Genomic DNA, 24,030 nt, shown 5'->3' with positions numbered 1-24,030 from the left:
AGGATGCTGGACTAGTAGCACACGGACACCTGGTGACCCAAATGAATGCTACGTTGGTACCACAGGTCCCAGTGCAGAGACCAAGTGACAGTTGAGGTCACAATGGCACAATGCCTTGTCCCCAGGCCCAGAAACAATGGAACACTGACCTTTTACCCAGAACAATGGCACATTGAAGTGCGCTCGGAACAATGACACCTGAGATGACCATAGACGGTCTAAAGAAAAGCAAGTCGCCCTCCACCGCTCACGTTGCATAGATATTTCTGTTGTCCTAAAGGGTGACAATGACAGACTCGGAGGCCAATGTGGCCAACCTAAAGAATCTAAACCTTTTCTACCATAAAAAATAAAGGGGGGGTGTCCAGTGGAAACAGTAAAAGACGAGCGAAAATCTGAATTTTAAGATTTGTGAGAGAGGATTGAATTTTGTTTAGATTTTAGGGCCATTCACAGCATGTGTTTGCAATATTGAGATGCAATTCCATTCATTTAAATATCACAGCAACCTACCTTACAGATGGACCTTTAATAAGCTCATACACTGAAGTGTGTATTGCTATGAGAGGCCTGTTTTAGCTTCCTTATGTGTTACATGTTGCATATTTAGTTTCATATAGCTGGTGGTCATATATTATATATATATATATATATATATATATATATATATATATATATTAGCAAAAGTATTGGGACGCCTGCCTTTACACGCACATGAACTTTAACGGCATCCCAGTCTTAGTCCGTAGGGTTCAATATTGAGTTGGCCCTCCCTTTACAGCTATAACAGCTTCATCTCTTCTGGGATTGCCTGTTCACACGGTTTAGGAGTGTGTCTATGGGAATGTTTGACCATTCTTCCAGGAGGGCTCTTCTTCATCGCAAAGTTGTTCTATTGGTTTGAGGTCAGGGCTCTGTGCAGGCCAGTCAAGTTCCTCCACCCCAAACTCACTCATCCATGTCTTTATGGACCTTGGTCCATATCATTTGGTGGAGGGGGGATTATGGTGTGGGGGGTTGTTTTTCAGGGGTTGGGCTTGGCCCCTTGGTTCCAGTGAGGGGAACTCTTCAGGTTCAGCATACCAAGACATTTTGGACAATTTCATGCTCTCAACTTTGTGGGAACAGTTTGGGGATGGCCCCTTCCTGTTCCAACATGACTGCTCACCAGTGCACAAAGCAAAGTCCATAAATACATGGATGAGCGAGTTTGGGGCGCAGGAAATGCAGAGTGTCCTGACCTCAACCTGATAGAACACCTTTGAGATGAATTAGAGCGGAAAACTGCGAGCCAGGCCTTCTCGTCCAACATCGGTGCCTGACCTCACAAATTCGCTTCTGGAAGAACGGTCAAACATTCCCATAGACACACTCCTAAACCTTGTGGACGGCCTTCCCAGAAGAGATGAAGCTGTTATAGCTGCAAAGGGTGGGCCAACTCAATATTAAACCCTACGGACTAAGACTGTCATTTAAGTTCATGTGTGTGTAAAGGCAGGCGCCCCAATACTTTTGGTAATATAGTGTATGTCCCAAATTACAAATAGCATTATTTCTTTTGTCAGTGTTTGCTGTTTCAGTAGTTGTAAAAGCAGAAGGTGCGTTCTATGCATTAAGATTAAAAAGTCATCTGTGTGTAGCAGCCCCCCAGTACCCCCCTAATTACTTACCTGAGTCCCATCTCTATCCAGCCATGTCCACGAGTGTATTAGCCACCCCGCGACTCTCCTCCTGATTGGCTGGGACACAGTACCAGTGTCATTGGCTCCCGCAGCTGTTAATCAAAGTCCGCCAATCAGAAGAGAGAGGGGGCGGGCACCATGTCTGAATGGACGTACTGAGCTCTGACTCGTCTCGGGTGCCCCCATAGCAAGCCTGCTTGCTGTGGGGGCACTCGACAGGAGGGAGGGGCCAGGAGCAGCGAAGAGAGATGCGAGAAGAGGAGGATCGCGGCGGCTCTGTGCGAAACCAACTGCACAGTGCAAAAAAAAAAAAAAAAAGTGTAACCTGTTTGTTCGTTTTTATTTATTTATTTATTTATTTTTTTTAAACAAGACTTTACAACCATTTAAAGCTGGCCATACATTATACAATTTTCTTGTTCAATTTTTTTAAGATTGATTTACCTTCAACCATGTAGTACAACTATGTAGTGCCTGATTAGGTTTGACCGCCACATATTATGATTTTGGTAAATCTTGTACCAAATCTTTGGAAAGTTGTACCAGAAATATGCGTAATGTATGGCCAGCTTTCCTTTACATTCCCTTAGCTCTTGTCCGGCGTCCTTCCATCCATGAAGGTTGAGCAGTTTCTCAGCCGGCACTGTGAATAGTGAAGTGAACCTCGTGACTGTAGCGGGGGGGGGGGGGCATTAGCCATTCAGTGGAGGCCGTTAACCTGGACTTTGTATAGCAAGGTGACCTCTCCCGTAGAGGATGGGAATCGCCGTACCCGGATAAAACATCTCACCGCCGTCTCTCTTCTTTCCTTCCAGCTGGAAGATTGCACTCTCCAGTTATCTACCAATGGAAACTACCTGGATATAGAACTCTCCCTGGCCGAGCAAAGGGATTACCTGGAAGCTTTCTTTGAAGACATCAGGTAAGAGAATTTTTATTTTTTATTTTTTAATGGTTTCTACTTTTCTGGACATCATGTACTGAATTTTGCTGCAAACACAACCCTTTCATTTATTCAATTGCTACAGGAAACACAAACCATTGTCTTCATTGTTATGACTCTTTTTTATTTTTTGTATGTTTTTTTTTATATTTCACATCACACATGCAAACTATTTTAGATTTCAAATGCTTTATTAAATCTGTGTTTGATTTAGAGCTGCACGATTCTGAGAATAATGAGGATCACGATTTTTGTGCTTGGGATAAAGATCACGATTCTCGCGGTGTAACCTCATCTTTCACATTATACAAAAAATTGGGCTAACTTTACTGTTTTTTTTTTTTTTTTTTTATTATTCATTAAAGTGTATTTTTCCCCTAAAAATTTTTTAAAGACCGCTTTGCAAATACAGTGCGACATAAAGTATTGCAACAACCACCATGTTATTCTCTAGGGTCTCTGCTAAAAAAATTAATAAATAATATATAAATATATATATATATATATACACACACACACACACACACACCGGTGTGTGTGTGTATATATATATATATATATATATATATATATATATATATATATATATATATATATATATATATATATATATATATATATATATATATACATATATATATATATATATATATACACATACACACATATATACACACACACACACACACACACACACACACACACACACACACACACACACACCGGTGTGTGTATATATATACACACACACACACAATGTTTGGGGGTTCTAAGTAATTTCCTAGCAAAAGATACTGATTTGAACTTTTAACCAACAAGTGTCTGAAAATGGTTTGGTCTTTAACCACTTCCATACCGGGCACTTTTGGTGTTATTTGATCACCACTGGGTTTTTTTTTTTGCTAAACAAACTCAAAAAGACCAAAATGTTTGAAAAAAAAAAAAAAAAGTTTTTCTTCGTTTCTGTTATAAAATGTTGTTTTCTCCTTCACTGACAGACACTGATGTGGCTGCACTAATGAGGCGGCACTGATATGTAGAATAGATGGCCACTGATAGGCAGCACTGATGGGCAATGATGGATGGCACTGATAGGCGGCACTGATGGGAACTGGTAGGCGGCACTGGTGGGCGGCACTGATGGGTACTGGTAGGCGGCACTGATAGATGGCACTGGATAGGCAGCACTGATGAGCTACTGACTGGCATTACTGATGGGGCACTGATTGGCACTGTTATGACCACTGATTGGCACTGTTATGGGCACTAATTGGTACTGTAATAGGCACTGACTGGCGTTCTTGATGGGGCACATTCTGGCAGCTATTGGGCACTGATTGGCACATCTGATGGGGGTTGTGCTGATTATCAGCACTGGCCCCCACTCTGGCAGGGAGAGCTGCTGGTCGGTTCTCCCTGTCAGCGCAAAACGAGGAAAGCCATTTACCAGTACTTCCTGGTTCATCAGTCCAGGCAGCTGGCTGGTCCAGACTTTGGAAGTCAGGATGACGTGGTGCCTGAACTGATTGCAGTGACGTCAGCAGAGAGCGGACTTCAACCCGCTCTCTGCTGAAAATGGGTCCCAGGAGTGCAAAACGAATTGCACTCCTGTGACCCTTAGGAGAAGCCCAGCCTAAAAAGCTCATGCTGGAATTCTCCTTGAAGTGGTTAAACTGCCCTCATTTACAGATCGAAGTTCATTCCTTTTGATCTAAAGCAGTGGTCATCAACCTTGTCTTCAGGGCCTGCCAACAGGCCAGGTTTTATGTATTACCTTGGGGGGAGATGCAGACTAAAATCATGCAATCACTGGGCAGCAAATGATATCACCTGTGATGTATTTCAGTTATCTTGCAAACCTGGCCTGTTAGTGGGCCCTGAGGACAGAAGTTGATGACCACTGATCTAAAGAACAAAATGTTACAATGTTTATAGTTAGCTCAGCAGCTGAGGAATGTTGTGAAACTTGGCAGAGTGCCTGTTTTTTTGGCTTGAGCAGAGAAGTCTGCATAAAATCAGGAAAATACTTTAAGATAGCCAGGGGGAAAGAATCGTGATTCTTAACGATTAATCGTGCATCTCTAGTTTGATTACATTGTAACGCTAGAGTTAAATTATAAATAAATCCATAACCATTTTTTTTTTTTTTTTTTTAAGGCTAATGCCATCTTTTTTTAAAACTAAATAAATGCATTAATTTTGATTATTAATTAAAAATTACCATTTAATATTTTGTTTTCATTGCAACCTTAATCTACAGATAGCAGGTGCAGTGTTTAGTCTCCTGCAGGTTATCCCCTTCAGCAATAGGTCCATATTGGGGTACGGACCTTCATTTATGGGGCTGATAGAAGTATCAATGGACCATTGAGAAGTATGTCTCACTCTGCTGTGGTGGCCAATGGGGCATGTAGCCTGGAAAGCATTGCAACCTTAATCTACAGATAGGGGGCGCAGTGTTCAGTCTCCTGCAGATGGTCCCTCCACCTGTAGGTCCGTATTGAGGTACAGTTACCGGGCTCAAAAAGGGTAGCAATGGACCACTGAGAACCTTGTCCCTCTGCCACGGTGGCATTTGCTATTAGAGCAAAATTGAGTCACATTCCCAGGAAACCTTGTATTTTTATGAATGAATACAAGGCTTCCTCTGATTGGCCGAGGTGGAGGTTGTGACATCATCCGCCTGCCCTTCCACTTAAGTCAATCCGATAATAAAATACAAGGCTGGCTTCCTATGAATGGCTGATCAGCACTCAAGCCGGCTTGGTTTTGTTCTGGCAACAGATGGGAAGTTCCCATACCGCTGCTCGAACGCGGCGCTGTATACTGTATATAGCTGATAGTACATGCAGTTTATACAGCGATGACAGTGAATGCAGAAATTTGTAAAGCAAGTAGTGTGTTTGTGCCAGCTTGGCCCAAACCATCTATTTAAAGTGAAAGTAAACATGGAGTTAGGCCTTAAATATCCAGGAAAGGGGTTGACGCGTTTCATCCATATCTGCAATGCGTCAACTGGGTTTTTAATGTTATGTACTGTATAGGTTTGGGTGCGCCATGTAGTGAAATGTGTTAAAGAGGGATTCCACCAAAAAAAAAAATATTAAAAGCCAGCAGCTATAAATACTACAGCTGCTGACTTTTAATAAATGGACACTCACCTGTCCCGGGTTCCAGCGATGCCGGAGGCCGATCGATCGCTCGGCTCTCGGCTGCTGCCGCCACCATTCTAGGTGAAGGAATCGGGAAGTGAAGCGAATCGGCTTCACTTCCCGGTTCCCTACTGCGCGAGCCGCGCAGCGCAATAGGAAATCTCCGCACTGTCACTGGGACCCGTATGTGTCCCAGCAGACAGCGCGGCAGGGCAGGAAATGGCGTAGACTCCCACGGGAGTCTATGCCCGGAAGTGGATGAAAATACCTGTCTGACAGGTATCTCCACCCCCCTCCTCCCTGAAAGGTGTCAATTGTGACACCGGAGGGGGGAGGGATCCGATCAGCGGAGGTTCCACTTTAGGGTGGAATCCCGCTTTAAATTTGTTAGCGCCGGGTGGTGTACATTGCATCGAATGAGTCAATAAATTTGAACATTGGCTTTTGCCTACAGTAAACGGCTTCCCATTCTTCTTAGGGACTGGACCATGTTACAGCGCCATGAAAAAGTATTCATACCCCCTGATATTTTCCACATTTTGTCATGTTACAACCAAAAACGTAAATGTATTTTGTTGGGATTTTATGTGATAGACCAACACAAAGTGGCACATAATTGTGAAGTGGAAGGAAAATGATAAATGGTTTTCAACATTTTTTACAAATATGTGAAAAGTGTGCGGGGAAGAGGGGACATTTGTATTCAGCCCCCCTTTACTCTGATACCCCTAACTAAAATCTAGTGCAACCAATTGCCTTCAGAAGTCATGTAATTAGTAAATAAGAGTCCACCTGTGTGTAATTTAATCTCAGTATAAATACATCTGTTCTGTGAAGCCCTCATAGGTTTGTTAGAGAACCTTAGTGAACAAGTCAGCATCATGAAGGCCAAGGAACACACCAGGCAGGTCAGGGATAAAGTTGTGGAGAAGTATAAAGCAGGGTTAGGTTATAAAAAATAATAATATCCCAAGCTTTGAACATCTCACAGAGCTCTGTTCAATCCGTCATCCGAAAATGGAAAGAGTATGGCACAACCGCAAACCTACCAAGACATGGCCGTCCACCTAAACTGACCGGCCGGACAAGGAGAGCATTCATCATAGAAGAGCCAAGAGGCCCATGGTAACTCTGGAGGAGCTGCAGAGACCCACAGCTCAGGGGGGAGAATCTGTCCACAGGACAACTATTAGTCGTCTCTCCACAAATCTGCCCTTTATGGAAGAGTGACAAGAAGAAAGACATTGGGGAAAGAAAGACATAAGAAGTCCTGTTTGCAGTTTGTGAGAAGCCATGTGGGGGACACAGAAAACATGTGGAATTTTTTGACCTAAAAGCAAATTGCTGTGTGTGTGGAAAACTAACACTGCACATCACCCTGAACACACCATCCCCACTGTGAAACATGGTGGTGGCAGCATCATGTGGTGGGGATGCTTTTCTTCAGCAGGGATAGGGAAGCTGGTCAGAGTTGATGGGAAGATGGATGGAGAAAAATACTGGACAATCTTAGAAGTAAACCTGTTAAGCTGGGCACACACGATCAGATTATCAGACACATTTTTGTCTGTTTTTTTTTTTTTTTTTGTATGCTGATAGTCTCATATTGAAAGTGAAGAGGTTACTCAACATAAGAAAAATTCTTGTACAACAGAACTCAGCTTCCAATGTAATGTGTTGAAATGTTTTATGTATGTGCTTTCATTTCTGAGCATGCATAGTTTTGCTCTTACGATTTTTTTTTCTTCAAACAAAAACTGTACTAATTGAACGAAAATCAGATGAAGTGTTCACGTACGACAACAATTTTAGAGCTTGTGCATCCAGTTTTTGTCTAAAAATTCGGAATCGGCTTTTGAAAAGCACCATACTAATGATCAGAAAATCGGCGGATCATTCATTGGAGTAAATTTCGGTTTTCTGATCGTGTGTACGCGGCATTAGAGTCTGCAAAAGACTTGAGACAGAGGCGGAGATTCACCTTCCAGCAGGACAACGACCCAAAACATACAGCCAGAGCTACAATGGAATGGTTTAGATCGGCGATCTGCAATTAGTGGACCTCCAGCTGTTGCAAAACTACAAGTCCCATCATGCCTCTGCCTCTGGGTGTCATGCTTGTGGCTGTCAAGAGTCTTGCTATGCCTCATGGGACTTGTAGTTCTATAACAGCTGGCGGTCCGCTAATTGCATATCCCTGGTTTAGATCAAAGCATATTCATGCGTTAGAATGGCCCAGTCAAAGTCCAGACCTAAATCCAATTAAGAATCTGTGGCAAGACTTGAAAATTGCTGTTCACAGATGCTCTCCATCCAATCTGACAGAGCTTGAGATATTTTGCAAAGAAGAATGGGCAAAAATGTCCCTCTCTAGATGTGCAAAGCTGACAGAGACATCCCCAAAAAGACTTTCAGCTGTAATTGCAGTGAAAGGAGGTTCTACAAATTATTGACCCAGGGGGGCGCCATACAAATATACCCCCCACACTTTTCACACATTTATTTGTAAAAAATGTAGAGAACCATTTATCATTTTCCTTCCACTTGACAATTATACTCCACTTTGTGTTGGTCTATCACAGGGGTCTCCAAACTGAGGCCCTCCAGTTGCTCAGGAACTACAATTCCCATCATGCCTAGCCATGTCTGTCTATGTAAGCCCACGTACACACGGTCGGAGATTTTGCCAACCAAATCCGTCGGATTTAGTCCGACGGATTGTGTCCGAAACTGTTGCATACACACGGTCGGACTAAGTTGTCGAAAAATCCGATCATTCAGAACGTGATGACGTAATTTCGTTACGATGGGACTACGTTCAGGCTAGTAGCCAATAGCTTTGATGTAGGAATTTGATCTGAGCATGCGTGGCACTTGGTCCGATCAAAATTCGCTACACATGATCGGAGTATGTCCGATCGAACCAGTTGGTCGGGAAATATTTCCAACATGTTGGAAAATTGGGTCCGATGGATATTCGGACGGAATCAGTCCGATGCAGACCACACACAGTCGGATTATCCGACGACACGGTCCGATGGGACACATTCCGACGGATTCTCCGACCGTGTGTACAAGGGCTTAGAGTTTTACATTGCCTTATGGGACCTGTAGTTCCACAACAGCTGGAGGGCCGTAGTTTGGAGATCCCTGGTCTATCACATAAAATACATTTATGATCTTGGTCGTAACATGACGAAATATGGAAAATTTCTAGGAGTATGAATACTTTTTCAAGGCACTGTATCGGAGGAGAGGTGTTGCTGAGCGATCTACCACACTTTCTTGGATAAGGAGGTGGAATGGTTGAGGAGCACCAACGTTCAGCTGTGTGTTCGTCCGTGAGGTCTCTGGAACTGGTATGGAGACGGTTGAAGGAAAATCTTTGTGGGCTATTTTTGATTTCTGGTGGCAACCATATTGTTGGGGGCGTGGCCATTCTTCACAAATAGGCAGCCTGTCCCCTTCACAAGGACCAATGAACAGCCTTCTATCCAGATGTCCTTGGGCCTCTTTCCTTGAGAACCAGCAGCCTGAATGTTCCATTCTTTGGATATAACCAGCAGGAAGCTTTTTAAAACAAACTGGTGTGTGAAACATCCCGAGAATCCCATGGGGAGCGCTCCTCGCGGCCTCGGGTTCTGGCATTCATGACGTCAGCAATTCCCGGGAGTCTGGAACAGAGGAACGTGTTTTGTTGGGCCGGGAATGGAAAAGCGAGTCGGTTGCTTGGCATCCTTTGGCTTGAGTTTTGTCCTCCCCAGCTCGTCGATCGTTGTTTAGTTGTTGCCGTGGCTTTTAATCATCTGGGTTTAATGTTTGATTCTTTTTTCCCACTTGTCATCGGCTCCGCAACACTTGTAAACATTGCCGTGTATTAGGGCCGACCTCCGGGGAATGGTTTCAATTCCTAAAGGGATGTTCTGCTCTCAGCTGGCTTTCAGCACTTGATGCAGCTTAATCGTGCTACGAGTGTCGCCAGTTTTGCATTTTTTGCCCTTTTTTTTCCCCTCTGGCTCAGATACCGGGTTTCCAATCCTTGTCCTTTTCTGTCTGCATATAATGCCTACTGTCAGTTGGGATTCTGCCTTCTGTGTTTAGAATGAGTTGCAGATTTTCCCCCACAGTTGGATTTCTCTGTAGAGTGTAATCCATGAAGACTTGTTTCTGCTCCTTTTCTGGCGTGGAAAATAAGCGTGACCAATCATTGATGAGTTGGGCTTGGTTCCACTCCTACCTGTGCGACCAAGCGCTGGCACGTTTTTGCGCATTGCATGTGGGGCAGCTGATTCATTCCAGTGGGCTGCCCTATGTGCGAGTCATGGAAAATAAATCACAGACTCTTTCCCGTAAACACTCCGAACCAAACCAGCACCACGTGGCTTGGCGCAATTTAAAAACCATGACTCGTTTGCAAATGCTTTGGGGTTCCATTAACCACGTCTCTCTGCATGTCATTTTGCGCACATTCCCCCGCACTTGCAGTACTGAGCCTCTGCAGTCGGATTCATGCACCCGCTACTGCCCACATGTTAAAGCGGTATTTAAACGTCTTGTTTTTCTTTTTAGATAACAAACATGCTCTGCGTAATGGTTTTGCACAGAGCAGCCCGGATCCGCCTCCCATGCCGGCGCTCCTGGCCCCTCCCCCCCGCCAGATGCCCCCCCCCCCCCAAGCAGGCGTGCTTCCAAGCCAAGGCTCTGTGTCTCCATTCACACATGGAGCTGTGCCTTGGCCCCGCCCCCTCCATCTCCTGATTGGCTCACTGGCTGCGCTTGACAGCAGCGGGGAGCCAATTGTCAAAAGCCAATCAGGAGTGCAAGTCCTCGGAGAACCAAGGCTCTCGTGGACATCGCTGGATCGAGAGGGGTCTCGGGTAAGGAATGTTGGGGGCTGCTGAACACAGAAGTCGTCCCTGACCACTTTTTTTTTTTTTTTTTTTTTAAAGTGTGCCAAACCGGGTTGCATGATGCCACAGTGCCATGCAATATTACATGTGTAAAAATGTGCCCTGCTTGCCGACGCATGGGAGTGCCATTAAAGTGTCACTAAACCCACATCATAAAAAACGATCAATAAATGGTGCATTACATGCTGTTCATACTCACTCAGTCACTATGAGATTCCTTTTCTGCATTCTGCAAAACACCTGGTTGATCCTGCTGTTCTCTATCGCCCCCTTCTGTCCATGTCCTCCATTCGGCAAGGGATTTTGCAGAGCAGTTTTGGAGCTCTGCACATGCTCAGTTTTTAGTGTAGTGCGTTTCAATGCTCAGCATTTCCTCCCCATCTGAGCAGCCCATGTGACTATAGAATCACACATGGGGGCGTATACACAATGACAGCCCACTCCCTCCCTCCTCCTCCTCCTCCTCCTCCATGCTCACTAACCAGCTAAACACAATGGGCAAGGGATAATACATGAAGATTGTTGGAGGCTTCACCTCCCTCTTATTCTAAGGCACAGGCTGGAGGAGCGTGTTATTGCGAAAATAAAACAATACAAATTTGATTGTAAAAATATATTTGTATGACAATTTTTTAAAACCGTTGATTGATTATTTATATTCTGTATTCCAAAGGCTGTTTTTTTTTTTAAACATGTGACCAGCAGCAGAGGACTAGAAGCTCCTCCTGCTTGTTTCCCTGCAGACAGGCTGGGAGAGAGCTGGGTCATGTGATAGCTGGATATCGATTAGGAAAAATGTACTTTTTTTTTACATTAAAATAATTACAGTGCCATCATCCATATACAGAAAGAGAAGGGACCATGTGAATTAAACAATGTGTGTGTTTAGTATCACTGGCCATAGACCGATCGACATTTTGGCGGTTCAGCAGGAACCAGACAAATTTTAATCTGTCTATGGGCAGGCTGGTTGTACTGAAGTTGATCTATCCGTTAACTTCAGTACAGCCAGCTGTCGTTTTTTTTTTTTTTTCTTTTTTTTTTTTTTCATAATATCACTGCGAGTGGCTATACCCGACAGCAGCGACCATTGTATCTGCTATCAGGGAAACTTTCAAAATAGCTCTACAGGGGGGGAATCCCCCATCAATGCTTTCCGTGTTGATGGGGAAATTGAACTTATTTTTTTTTTTTCCTTCAACCCGTGGTTGAAGATAAGTTAAGTATAAATATAAAATAAGATGAAATAACAGTAAACACCCAGACTCGAACAAAAAAAAAAAATTTTTTAATAATAATTTATTTTGTGTTAGGGTGTGTAGTCATGTTTTTATTATTTTATTTCTTTTTTTTTAAAGGTTAAAGTTAAGGGTTAATTTATTTATTTGTTACTTAGTATTAATATATTGAATTTATTTCTTATTTGTGTATTTATTTTACATTTATTTATTAATTTATTTTTATTCAAATAATAATAAATAAAATAATAATGAGAAACCCCAACTCCTAATTCTAACCCTAACCTTAACTGAACTCGGACCCCTTACCCTAACGAAAAACATTATAATAGACATGTGCTCTTCGTTTCAAAATCCGGATGAATTTTCGTTATTCGGAAATTCGGATGTATGCGAATTTCGGGATTAGAATACTACCGAATTTAAACCAATCCGAAATAACGATAAAAAAAAATTTGGACGAAAATTTGAATAGTTTTCAAATACTTTTTGAATTCTTAGCCCCCCCCCTACAAACGGTCGGACATTCTGACAACAAAATCCGTCTGATTTTTTCCGATGGACTTTGTCCGAAACTGGTGTTGCATTCACACGTTGTCGGAAAATCCGATCGTTCGGAATGTGATGACGTTCGTTCGTTGCGACGGGACTACGTAGAGGCTAGTAGCCAATAGCTTTGGTCTCGTAATTTGATCTGAGCATGCGTGGCACTTTGTCCGATCGTAATTCTCTACAAATGATGTCTGGATTTTGTTGTCGGAAAATTTGAGGTCCTGCTCTCGCTGTCTGAGTTTCCGACTGAAAAAGTCCGGTATACAGCCCACACACGATCGGATTTTCCGACAATATAATTAGATCGGACCTTTTCCATCGTAATTTCCAACTGTGTGTACAGGCATAATAGTTTTCAAATTTCCAAAGAGAATAAAATAGAATAGAAAATAAAGGAATGGAATAGAATTATTTTCTTTTCTATTCTATTTTTATTGTTTTTGTAATTTGGAAAACTATTCAAATTCGAAAACAATTCGATAAGGGCCGGTTCACACTGCAGGCGCGGCGAGGCGTCTCCGACTTGCCTCGCCGCGACCTGCGGCGAGCTCAGCGGCAACTTGCAGAGGACTTCTGTATAGAAGTCAATGCAAGTCGCCCCCGAAGTCGCCCAGAAGTAGTACAGGAACCTTTTTTCTGAGTCGGAGCGACTCGAGTCGCTCCTCTCAGAACGGTTCCATTGTACAGAACGGGGGCGACTTGCGGGAGCGAGGCGAGTCGTGTCGCCTCGCATCGCCCGCTGTGTGAACCGGCCCTAACGATTGGAATTCGAAAACTTTTCGAATCGATTCGAAAACAAATAAACAAAATGAATTCCGAAAACAAATTTTGACTAAACAAATTTTTTCGTTTCTGCACATGTCTATAATGAAACATAATAATAATAATAATAATAATAATAATAATAATAATAATAATAATTAAAAAAAAATCGAATGGAAAAGCTAAAAAAGCTGAAATACCTAGCAACAAATGATGCAACAGATAATAGTTTTCTTTATTGGCTAATAAAAAAAAAAAAAATAAATAAAAAGGCAAAGCCCAAAAATGCTGCATAGAAACGCGCAAGTTGCGTGAAAAAATGCATGAAAAGCGCTCAAAGATGCTGCGCTCAGGTGTGAATGCAGCCTAAAGGTGGCCTCACATAAAATCCAGCTGAACTATATCTGACGCAAGCCTGTTGTGACCCCTTGAGTACCAGGACGTTTATAAACGTCTCTCAGCAGACAAGCGTTTAAAGGAGGCTCGTTTTTCGCAGCGATGATAATAGGGGGAACATTATGTAGCGATTTTTTTTTTTTTTTTTTTTCCCCTGGAAGTAGCGATTAGCGGAGGTCTCTTGTAAGGCGGCTGCCAGCTGTGCTCATTAATGCAGGAAGTGAGTGTTGTAACCTCCAGAAAGGAAGGAGAGATCTGACATGTGCTCTGCGGTCGGATGATATAAATACCACATGCGGGACGCAACACAGCCATGCAGCGCCATGTCAGTAATTACACGGCGCAGAGGAAGCGGGTCCTGTAATCGAGGCGCTGGGAGGTGCCGCTGCTGGAGCCCGCTACTCCTGTACAACATCTGTCTGGACGGGATTGTTCACTCCCCGCTGGGGGGCTCCGGGGGCCTGCGTGCAGCTTCCGTTTGAGGGGAAAGGATCGGACATCTGTAGCGATGAACGCTAATGAGAGCCTCCAGTCAGCAGATGCAGGGTCCATTCACACCAGCGGCTGCACTGAACATTTTTTTTTTTTTAACAAATATGTGAAAAGTGTGGGGGGGGGGGCATTTGTATTGCGCCCCCCGGTGTCAGTACTTTGTAGAACCTCCTTTCGCTGCAATTACAGTCTTTTTGGGGGTGTCTCAACCAGCTTTGCACATCTAGAGAGGGACATTTTTGCCCATTCTTCTTTGCAAAATAGCTCAAGCTCTGTCAGAGAGCGTCTGTAAACAGCAATTTTCAGGTCTTGCCACAGAGTCTCAATTGGATTTAGGTCTGGACTGTGACTGGGCCATTCTAACACCTGACTATGCTTTGATCTAGACCAGGGTTATTGTATTCAAATTTAAGGAGGTCGAGTCAGTAAAATATTCTTTCAGCAGAGATCCGAATCGCATGTTTGCGCAATGAGCGCATTGCAGCCTCACAACCAATCACCTGCTTGTTAACTCGTACAGTCCCCACCCTCTGCCCTGAGCTGTCCTGCCTCCAGCTGCCGTCTCTTGGAATGGCGGCGGTGATGGCTGTGGGCAGAACAACTCCTAAAGGGGGGCACCGCAGGGGTCCGGTTCAGACATTGACGCAGTCCGTATCCTGGCCAGGGTCCGCTATATAGTGATGCCTGATCGAAACCATTCCATTGTAGCTCTGGCTGTATGTTTCAGGTCGTTGTCCTGCTGGAAGGTGAACCTCTGCCCCAGTCTCAAGCCTTTTGCAGATTCTAACTAGAGGTCGACCGATATGGGTTTTTCTCTGGCCGATGCCGATATTTAGAAATCATGGCGGCCGATAGCCGATATATGATGCCGATTTTTTTGGGCCGATATGTTAGGCCGATTTTATTTTATTTATTTATTTTTTCCCTTTTTTATTTATTATTATTTTTTTTTTTAATCCCCCTTGATCTAACACACCTTTCCCACTGGGGCGTTTTCAGTCGCTTTTGGGCTAAAAATAGCGCCTGTAAAGTGCCTGTAAAATGGCTCCCCTGCAGTCTGTGTGAAAGACAGAGTGCTTTCACACTGAGGCGATGCGCTGGCAGGATCTTAAAAAAAAGTCCTGCAAGCAGCACGTTTAGAGTGGTGTATACCGCTCCTCCACCACTCCTGCCCATTGATATGAATGGGCACCACTGCCGAAGCGCATGCAATGCGATTTGGCAGCGGTGCTTCATGGGCGCATTTAACCTCTTCATTGGCCGCTAGCTGGGTTATATGTGCCCCACTAGCAGCCAAATAGCACCGCTAAAATGATGGTAAAGAGCCGCTAAAACTTGCGTTTTACCATCAACGCCTGCCGCTCCAGTGTGAAAGCAGCCTTCATAAGTGATACAGAAAATTTCTTACACTTAAACATTTATTAAACAAAACAAACCTCCAATCAGTTTACTTGTATGTATGATTTAGATAAAATATATATATATATATATATTAAATAAAAACAGGTAGTTAAAACTTTTGGACAAAAAAAAAAAAAAAAATGGGCTAACTTTACTGTTTTTATTTTATTTTTATTTTTTAAATGGTGTATTTTTTTCCCAAAAAAATGCATTTGAAAGACCTCTGTGCAAATGCCGTGTGACATAAAATATTGCAACAACCGCTATTTTATTCCCTAGGATCTCTGCTAAAAAAATATATATAATTTTTGGGGGGGTCTAAGTGATTTTCTGGCAGAAAATACAGGATTTTTACTTGTAAGCAACAAGTGTCAGAAAAGATTTAGTCTTTAAATGGTTAAACTGAGAACTTCTACACAGAGATGACTTCATTCATTCAGTGTAAACATTGTATCTTTCTGTTCTTTTCTTGGCAGCCTGCCCAGAGTGGAGGAAAGGGTTGCTATGACGACTCAGTCAACTTAGAACATTCTATACAGAAGTCATTTCAAAGTCCCGCTGTAGTTCTAAATCGGCTTTTTATCAGCACAAATCGGCCGATGCCGATTATTTAAAAAACGGCAAATATCGGCCGATATATCGGTCGACCTCTAATTCTAACAGGTTTTCTTCTAAGATTATCCTGTATTTGGCTCCATCCATCTTCCCATCAACTCTGACCAGCTTCCCTGTCCCTGCTGAAGAAAAGCATCCCCACCACATGATGCTGCCACCACCAAGTTTCACGGTGGGGATGGTGTATTCCTTGGCCTTCATGATGTTGTTTGTTCATTAATTTCTTTGAGGGCTTCACAGAACAGCTGTATATTTATACTGAGATTAAATTACACACAGGTGGACTCTACTATTTAGGCGACTTCTGAAGGCAATCCATTCCTCTAGATCAGGGGTCTCAAACTGGTGGCCCTCCAGCTGTTGCGAAACTACAAGTTCCATCATGCCTCTGTCTGTGGGAGACAAGCTTGTAATTGTCAGCCTTGCAATGCCTTATGGGACTTGTAGTTTTGTAACAGCTGGAAGGCCACCAGTTTGAGAGCCCTGCTCTAGATTTTAGTTAGGGGTATCAGAGTAAAGGGGGCTGAATACAAAGGTACCCCCCCCCACACTTTTCTCATATTTATTTGTAAAAAATGTTGAAAACCATTTATCATTTTCCTTCCACTTCACAATTATGTGCCACTTTGTGTTGATCTATCAAATAAAATCCCAATAAAATACATTTATGTTTTTGGTTGTAACATGAGAAAATGTGGAAATTTCAAGGGGTATGAATACTTTTTCAAGGCACTGTATAAATGTAGCGTGGAGCCCCTGGGAAGCTGTACAATGTATAGGAACACATGGACTAAGAGAGAGAGGAACGAGGTCAACCGACAGCTAAGCCGGGCCTGCGAGCTGGGAGTTTATATAGCGAGCTTCCTTCATGCAGCAAAGTATATACAAGGAGAGGCCATTAAAAGGACTCTCCAAAAACAAGATTTAAGCTGTCACTATAAGGGCCGGTTCACACTCCATCCAAGCACGTTTCCGCCAGCCCAATTATTGTGCTGTCAAACACGTTGGAATGCGCAAACGTACATCAGGCATGCATTTTTTTTAAATCATGCTGCACTTAACATCATAGTAGTGCGCTAAGGTTTGATGGCCGCCAATGCACCTGTGTTTGCCAAATGCGTGGGGGTTCCATTAAGAATGTCCCTGGCCCCCCTCCAGCCCGGGACTGTCCCTGGCCCCCCTCCAGCCCGGGACTGTCCCTGGCCCCCTCCAGCCCGGGACTGTCCCTGGCCCCCTCCAGCCCGGGACTGCCCCTGGCCCCCCTCCAGCCCGGGACTGTCCCTGGCCCCCCTCCAGCCCGGGACTGCCCCTGGCGGCCCCCCTCCAGCCCGGGACTGCCCCTGGCGGCCCCCCTCCAGCCCGGGACTGCCCCTGGCGGCCCCCCTCCAGCCCGGGACTGCCCCTGGCGGCCCCCCTCCAGCCCGGGACTGCCCCTGGCGGCCCCCCTCCAGCCCGTGACTGCCCCTGGCGGCCCCCCTCCAGCCCGTGACTGCCCCTGGCGGCCCCCCTCCAGCCCGGGACTGCCCCTGGCGGCCCCCCTCCAGCCCGGGACTGCCCCTGGCGGCCCCCCTCCAGCCCGGGACTGCCCCTGGCGGCCCCCCTTCAGCCCGGGACTGCCCCTGGCGGCCCCCCTTCAGCCCGGGACTGCCCCTGGCGGCCCCTCCCAGCCCGGGACTGCCCCTGGCGGCCCCCCCCAGTCCGGGACTGCCCCTGGCAGCCCCCCCCAGTCCGGGACTGCCCCTGGCAGCCCCCCCCAGCCCGGGACTGCCCGCGCTGGGACTGCCCGCGCTGGGCCCACCCCAAGCCTGGTACTGCCCCTGGGCCCCCCAGCCTGAGATTGCCAGAGGGGAGGACAGAACTCCTCCTACAGATCCTCATCTCTCTGGGCAGGTGCAGCACCCCCTCCTCTCTGCCTCCCATGGTCTCCGCATTTAATCTACTCTGGCCCTCCTCTAGTTCTCCTACAGACTCTGCACTTTCTGCTTCCCAGCTCCGCCTTCCAGCAGCACAAGATAAGGGTGGGTAGGTGGGAGGACTCTTGACATCCTATGTAAGGGGGGAGGGGTGCTCTGGACATCTGGTTATAATTATTATGGGAATATTACAGCTCTATGTCAGGTGAGAAGGAAGATCGCACACCGCTGGTATAAAAAGATGCATCTTGCCCTTTGAGGGCAACCTTAAAGTGGAGCTACACCCAAACGGGGCAGCTCTGCTTGTTTGTTCCGTACCCCGCTTCCACTGACACATTTAGCACCTTGTAGGGTAGAGGGGGTACCTGGTTTTGAGAGGTACCAGCTTCCACTTCAAACTCTGGATTGCCACGGCGATCTGAGCCGAAGTTTGTGGCCCCCCTCTCCACCGTCTTCTGGGGTACATCACAGGTCCCAGAAGACTCATGCATGCGCAGTAGGTAACAGGCCATGAAGCCACAAGGCGTCACTTCCTGTTTGCCTTAGAGAGGACAGCGTCTGCAGAAAAATCGACTTGAGCGACGTCATCTTGGAAAACCCTGGATAGGCAAGTGTCCTTATATTTAAAGTCAGCGGCTACCGTATTTGTAGCGGCTGACTTTTTATTTTTTGAGGGGGGGGGGGAGCCTCGAGCTCCTCTATAATGCTGATGTGGCCTGCAATTAAATTGAGTTTGACACCCTTGATATAGAGCAGGGGTCTCCAAACTTTCTAAACAAAGAGCCAGTTTACAGTTCTTCAAATTTTAGGGGGGGCCGGACTGGGGCCATTGGGAGTAGAAAAGGTCCCGACATCGGTGAGAAAAAAATAATGGTTCATCATTTGTCTCACTGGAAGGAATTGTGCCCCATCTTTGGGGTCATTGGGCGCCATTATTGGTGTCAGTGGGAGGAATTGTGTCCCTTCATTGGTGTAGGTGGGGTGGAATTGTGGAATTATGCCCCATTGTTGGTATCAGTGGATGAAATCATTGGTGTCATTGGACCCCATCATTGGTGTCATTGGACCCCATCATTGGTGTCTTTGGGAGTAATCGTGTCCCTTCATTGGTGTGGGTGGGGTGAAATTGTGGAATTATGTCCCATTGTTGGTATCAGTGGATAAAATCATTGGGGTCATTGGACCCCATCATTGGTGTCATTGGACCCCATCATTGGTGTCATTGGGAGTAATTGTGTCCCTTCATTGGTGTGGGTGGGGTGGAATTATTATGTCCCATTGTTGGTATCAGTGGATGAAACAGTGCCCCAAGGGCCACATAAAAGCAAGCAAAGGGCCGCGTCTGGCCCCCGGGCCGCACTTAGGAGACTCCTGATATAGAGGATCCAGTTGAGCATTAAACAGCGTGAATCTACTGGAGAAATCCTATTCATATTTTTCTTTTTTGGTCTGTAGGTTGCAGTGGGGATGCACATATCTCACAGGAAAGGAGTGATCTCCTTTCTGCAACCACACAAACTTTTTTTTCTGAAAATATCTGCACAAGTGTTGAGCATGTTTTGATAAGGGCTCAGTGTGGTGATGTCCCAGGGAGGACGAGGAGCCGGGCTCAGCTGCTGCAATGACACGACGGAGATGGTGAGTCTCCAGCTTCTCTTACATTAGCTGCATCTTTCTTATCCTTTTCTGAACTTCATCTACTAACGGTCAGACCTGGAGGGTTCCTACAGCCTGGCTCCATCAGTGCTGCGCTTTCATATTCCATTGTTTGTAAGTGGACCCTTGAAGGCATCACAAGGAGGTTCTCCCCAGCTAGAGATTGGTGTGACTTTGACTTCTTGTCTGAAGTTGGCTGCATGTGTGTGTCATTTAGGTTCCAAGGCATTACAACTCCTAGTACATCATGAGGGCTGGATTGAGTTGTCCTCTTCAACTTGCCCATGCGTTGGATGGTTCCAGAAATTAAACGGATCCAATTAAGTTTGTGAGGACTTCAAAAGCAATTTAGCATGGATTCACAGTTGAGCGTGTGCGTGTTTGTGATGTTGCAATATTTTATTGTTGTACATTTTTCAGATGTTTTAAGGCTTGAGCAGTTTTCTTCTAGCCAGTGGAAAGCTAGTAACTAGAAGAAGACAATTACCAGTCTGGAAATTAAAGGAGAAGTACAGCCAAAGCTGGTTTGGCTCTAATTCCCCTGTGGATCACAGGAGTACAGTTCGTTTTGCACTCCTGTGACCCATTTTCAGCAGGCTGAAGTCAGAGAGTCAGTCCAGGCTCAGGAAAGATAGCGACCATATGGTTGGGATTTGCCCACATGCCTGAACTGACACCCGGCTCAGCCTCTCAGTGAGCTGCTTAGAGCCTGAGTTGGCCGCTCAGCAGCTATCTGCTCAGGAAGCTGTGAGAACCGAGTATTTGGCGTTCTTTGATCACTCGGTTCTAAAATAAATAAAATTCCCATACTTCTCTTTTAAGAATTATCTCCAAGTGCTCCCATTGAAGTTTGTTCCTTACAATGGGGGCAGGAGGAGGAGGAGGATGAGTGAAACTTTAGTTCTGCTTTGGGATGTGACCTGCCTTAATTTTTTTAAGTAATGAGAAGACTGGGCCATAGCATGCTTCTTCACAGCCACAGGCCTTCTGGTCCCCCAGTACAGGGGTCTCCATACTTTGGGCCAAAAAGTTGTCCACTTCAAGCTTTTACGTGGTCCGCAGCTAGGGTCAGTGGCCTCTCACCAAATCTTACTCAGGTCTACAGCTCAGCCTAAGATCTCAGTTTTTCCCCAACATCCACAACTCCCCCCCTTTCAGGTCTCCAGTGCCGGTTCCTCCAGTTGTGCTGCCATTGTACTTTGGCTGCTAGGACCACCAGTGTCCTAACCGCTAATCATTATGTGTTGATGTGATGGGGGCTCCGATGTAAGGGGACACTCTGGTGTAGAGGGGACCATGATGGGTAGTCAGGAGGGGAAAGCCTGATGGGCACTCTGATGAAGGGGAAAGCCTGATGGGCACTCTGATGAAGGGGAAAGCCTGATGGGCACTCTGATGAAGGGGAAAGCCTGATGGGCACTCTGATGTAGGGGTCACCCTGATGGGCACTCTGATGTAGGGGTCACCCTGATGGGCACTCTGATGTAGGGGGGACCCTGATGGGCACTCTGATGTAGGGGGGACCCTGATGGACGCTCTGATGTAGAGGAGACCCTGATGGGCGCTCTGATGAAGAGGAGACCCTGATGGGCGCTCTGATGTAGGGGGGACCCTGATGGGCGCTCTGATGTAGAGAAGACCCTGATGGGCGCTCTGATGTAGAGGAGACCCTGATGGGCGCTCTGATGTAGAGGAGACCCTGATGGGCGCTCTGATGTAGAGGAGACCCTGATGGGCGCTCTGATGTAGGGGGGACCCTGATGGGCGCTCTGATGTAGAGGAGACCCTGATGGGCGCTCTGATGTAGGGGGGACCCTGATGGGCGCTCTGATGTAGGGGGGACCCTGATGGGCGCTCTGATGTAGGGGGGACCCTGACGGGAGCTCTGATGTAGGGGAGACCCTGACGGGAGCTCTGATGTAGGGGAGACCCTGACGGGAGCTCTGATGTAGGGGAGACCCTGACGGGAGCTCTGATGTAGGGGAGACCCTGACGGGAGCTCTGATGTAGGGGAGACCCTGACGGGAGCTCTGATGTAGGGGAGACCCTGACGGGAGCTCTGATGTAGGGGAGACCCTGACGGGAGCTCTGATGTAGGGGAGACCCTGACGGGAGCTCTGATGTAGGGGAGACCCTGACGGGAGCTCTGATGTAGGGGAGACCCTGACGGGAGCTCTGATGTAGGGGAGACCCTGACGGGAGCTCTGATGTAGGGGAGACCCTGACGGGAGCTCTGATGTAGGGGAGACCCTGACGGGAGCTCTGATGTAGAGGGGATACCCCGATGGGAGCTCTGATGTAGGGGAGACCCCGATGGGAGCTCTAAAGTAGAGGGGAGACCCCGATGGGAGCTCTGATGTAGAGGGGAGACCCCGATGGGAGTTCTGATGTAGGGGAGACCCCAATGCTGGGTTCAAGTTCATTTGGAATTTGTTTCGTTTTACTGAAGTTCTTTTTCTATTTTGAATCATGCTGGTTACAAAAAAGCTCCAAGTGAAATTTATTTATTCATTTAATGCATTAATTTATAAAACTGACTTTACTTTTATCTCCGAATATTTGTAAAATATACAGCATGGCCCTCGTACTGAAAAGCTTGTAGACCCCTGCTCTAGTATTACGTAGTGACCACCGTTGTGATGACTTGCGAGTTAATCGGTGGCTTGTTCTGGACGGCAGTGACACGTCTCCATGTGAAGAGTCATCTGTTGTGGACACTCAGCTATTTGCAGAGCTGTCAGGGTCTCGTCGGTAAATATAGCAGCTGTGTCTTCCTGCAGTTATGACCAGGAATGAAGGGGGCGTACGGGACTGAATCTGACCCCCTGATGGCTGCCAGGTCTTCCCCCTTCTCTCACCTCCGCATCCTCTTCTGTGCACATCAAAGTCTCTTGTGCTTGTCCTTTCAAACAAAGGTGATATTGTAAGGCTAATCTGAGCAAGATCTTTCCAGATAGTATTCATTACCTATCTTGTTTGGTAAATACTCAGGTTCTTTGAAAGAGAAGTTCACTTCAGTTTAGCTCTACTCTGGACAAATGGCTCAATTCCCTGTTCAAGTAGACATGTACAGTGCCAAGGATTTAAGATTCTGTTTAGCTAGTCTTGTGATGGACAACACAGCCAGACATGATTGGATATTTCATGCGGACACCACAGCTTTTTAAGCAAAATGGCCTGGTCCAAGACCCAACCAGACAGGTTTTGGACAATGTTGGAGCCCCACGACCCCAATGAGGTCATCAGGCATTATTAAAACAGGTTTCCCCAATGAAAGATTTCCACTCCTGTTCTGGTGAGAGTTGTAAAGTTTTGGATTTCTCAATACTTTGCTTTGCTTACCAGGATAGATAGAGAGGATAAGTCTCACCAAAGGTCAAAGGCGGCGATTAAAATCGATGGAAAGATGGGGATTAGGTGCTGGACATGGAACCTAATCCTGTAGAGAGGATTGTCTAAGCCCTTGTACACACCGTTGGACATTCTGACAACCAAATCCGTTGGATTTTGTCCGAAACTGTTGCATACACACGGTCCGACAAAGTTGTCAGAAAATCTGATTGTACGTAACGTGATGACGTTATTTCGTTACGACCGGACTACGTTCAGGCTAGTAGCCAATAGCTTTGGTCTAGGAATTTGATCTGAGCATGCGTGGCACTTTGTCCGTCGGAGTAGGCTACACATGATCGGAGTATGTCCGATCGGAGCATTTTGTCGGAAAATTTTACCGGCAAGTTGGAAAAGTTGGTCCGTTGGTTATTCCGACGGAAACAGTCCGATGGAGACCACACACAGTCGGAATATCCGACAAAACGGTCCGATAGGACACATTCCGTCGGAAACTCCGACCGTGTGTACAAGGGCTAATACAACCTTTCTCAACTTTTTTAACAGAGGAATCCTTCTAGCGTCAGGGAGACCCTGCTAATGACTACAGTTTTTACAGATCATGATAAATTTTCCTGGTAGGTATTGAGAAGAATCCTCCTTAAATTTGTGGTCAGTTGGAAGAATTGCCCCCTTACTTACAGATAGCTAAAGCGATCATTGGTTTCAGTGGTTATTTATCTGAGTGGCAGAAATTGCTAATTACTAATGGGTGGCACAGTGATGTAGTGGGCAGCACTCTCACCTAACAGTAAAAAGGGTCGCTGGTTTGAATCCCAACCACGACACCACCTGCCTGTAGTTTGCATGTTCTTCCTGTGCCTGCGTGGGTTTCCTCCGGGTACTCCGGTTTCCTCCCCCACTCCAAAGACATGCAGGTAGACAGGGATCACCCAAATTTTGAAGTCAACATGAATTGGCTTCTGTC

The 24,030-nt window shown here is 45.8% G+C and overlaps 1 protein-coding gene across 1 annotated transcript in view; it reads left to right on the top strand.

Annotated features, from left to right (window-relative positions):
- FHOD1 (formin homology 2 domain containing 1) overlaps positions 1-24,030 on the top strand; it is a 188,680-nt gene that overhangs the window by 37,332 nt on the left and 127,318 nt on the right. The window contains 1 exon segment of the mRNA XM_077451885.1: positions 2,498-2,604. Within this exon segment, the coding sequence (XP_077308011.1) occupies positions 2,498-2,604 (107 nt within the window).

Source organism: Lithobates pipiens, unplaced genomic scaffold (genome assembly GCF_037356315.1).
Source record: "Lithobates pipiens isolate NorthernLeopardFrog02 unplaced genomic scaffold, aLitPip1_a1.2 Scaffold_10, whole genome shotgun sequence".
In the NCBI taxonomy this organism is placed as follows: Eukaryota; Metazoa; Chordata; class Amphibia; order Anura; family Ranidae; genus Lithobates; species Lithobates pipiens.
This window is presented reverse-complemented; position numbering and strand designations above follow the sequence as displayed.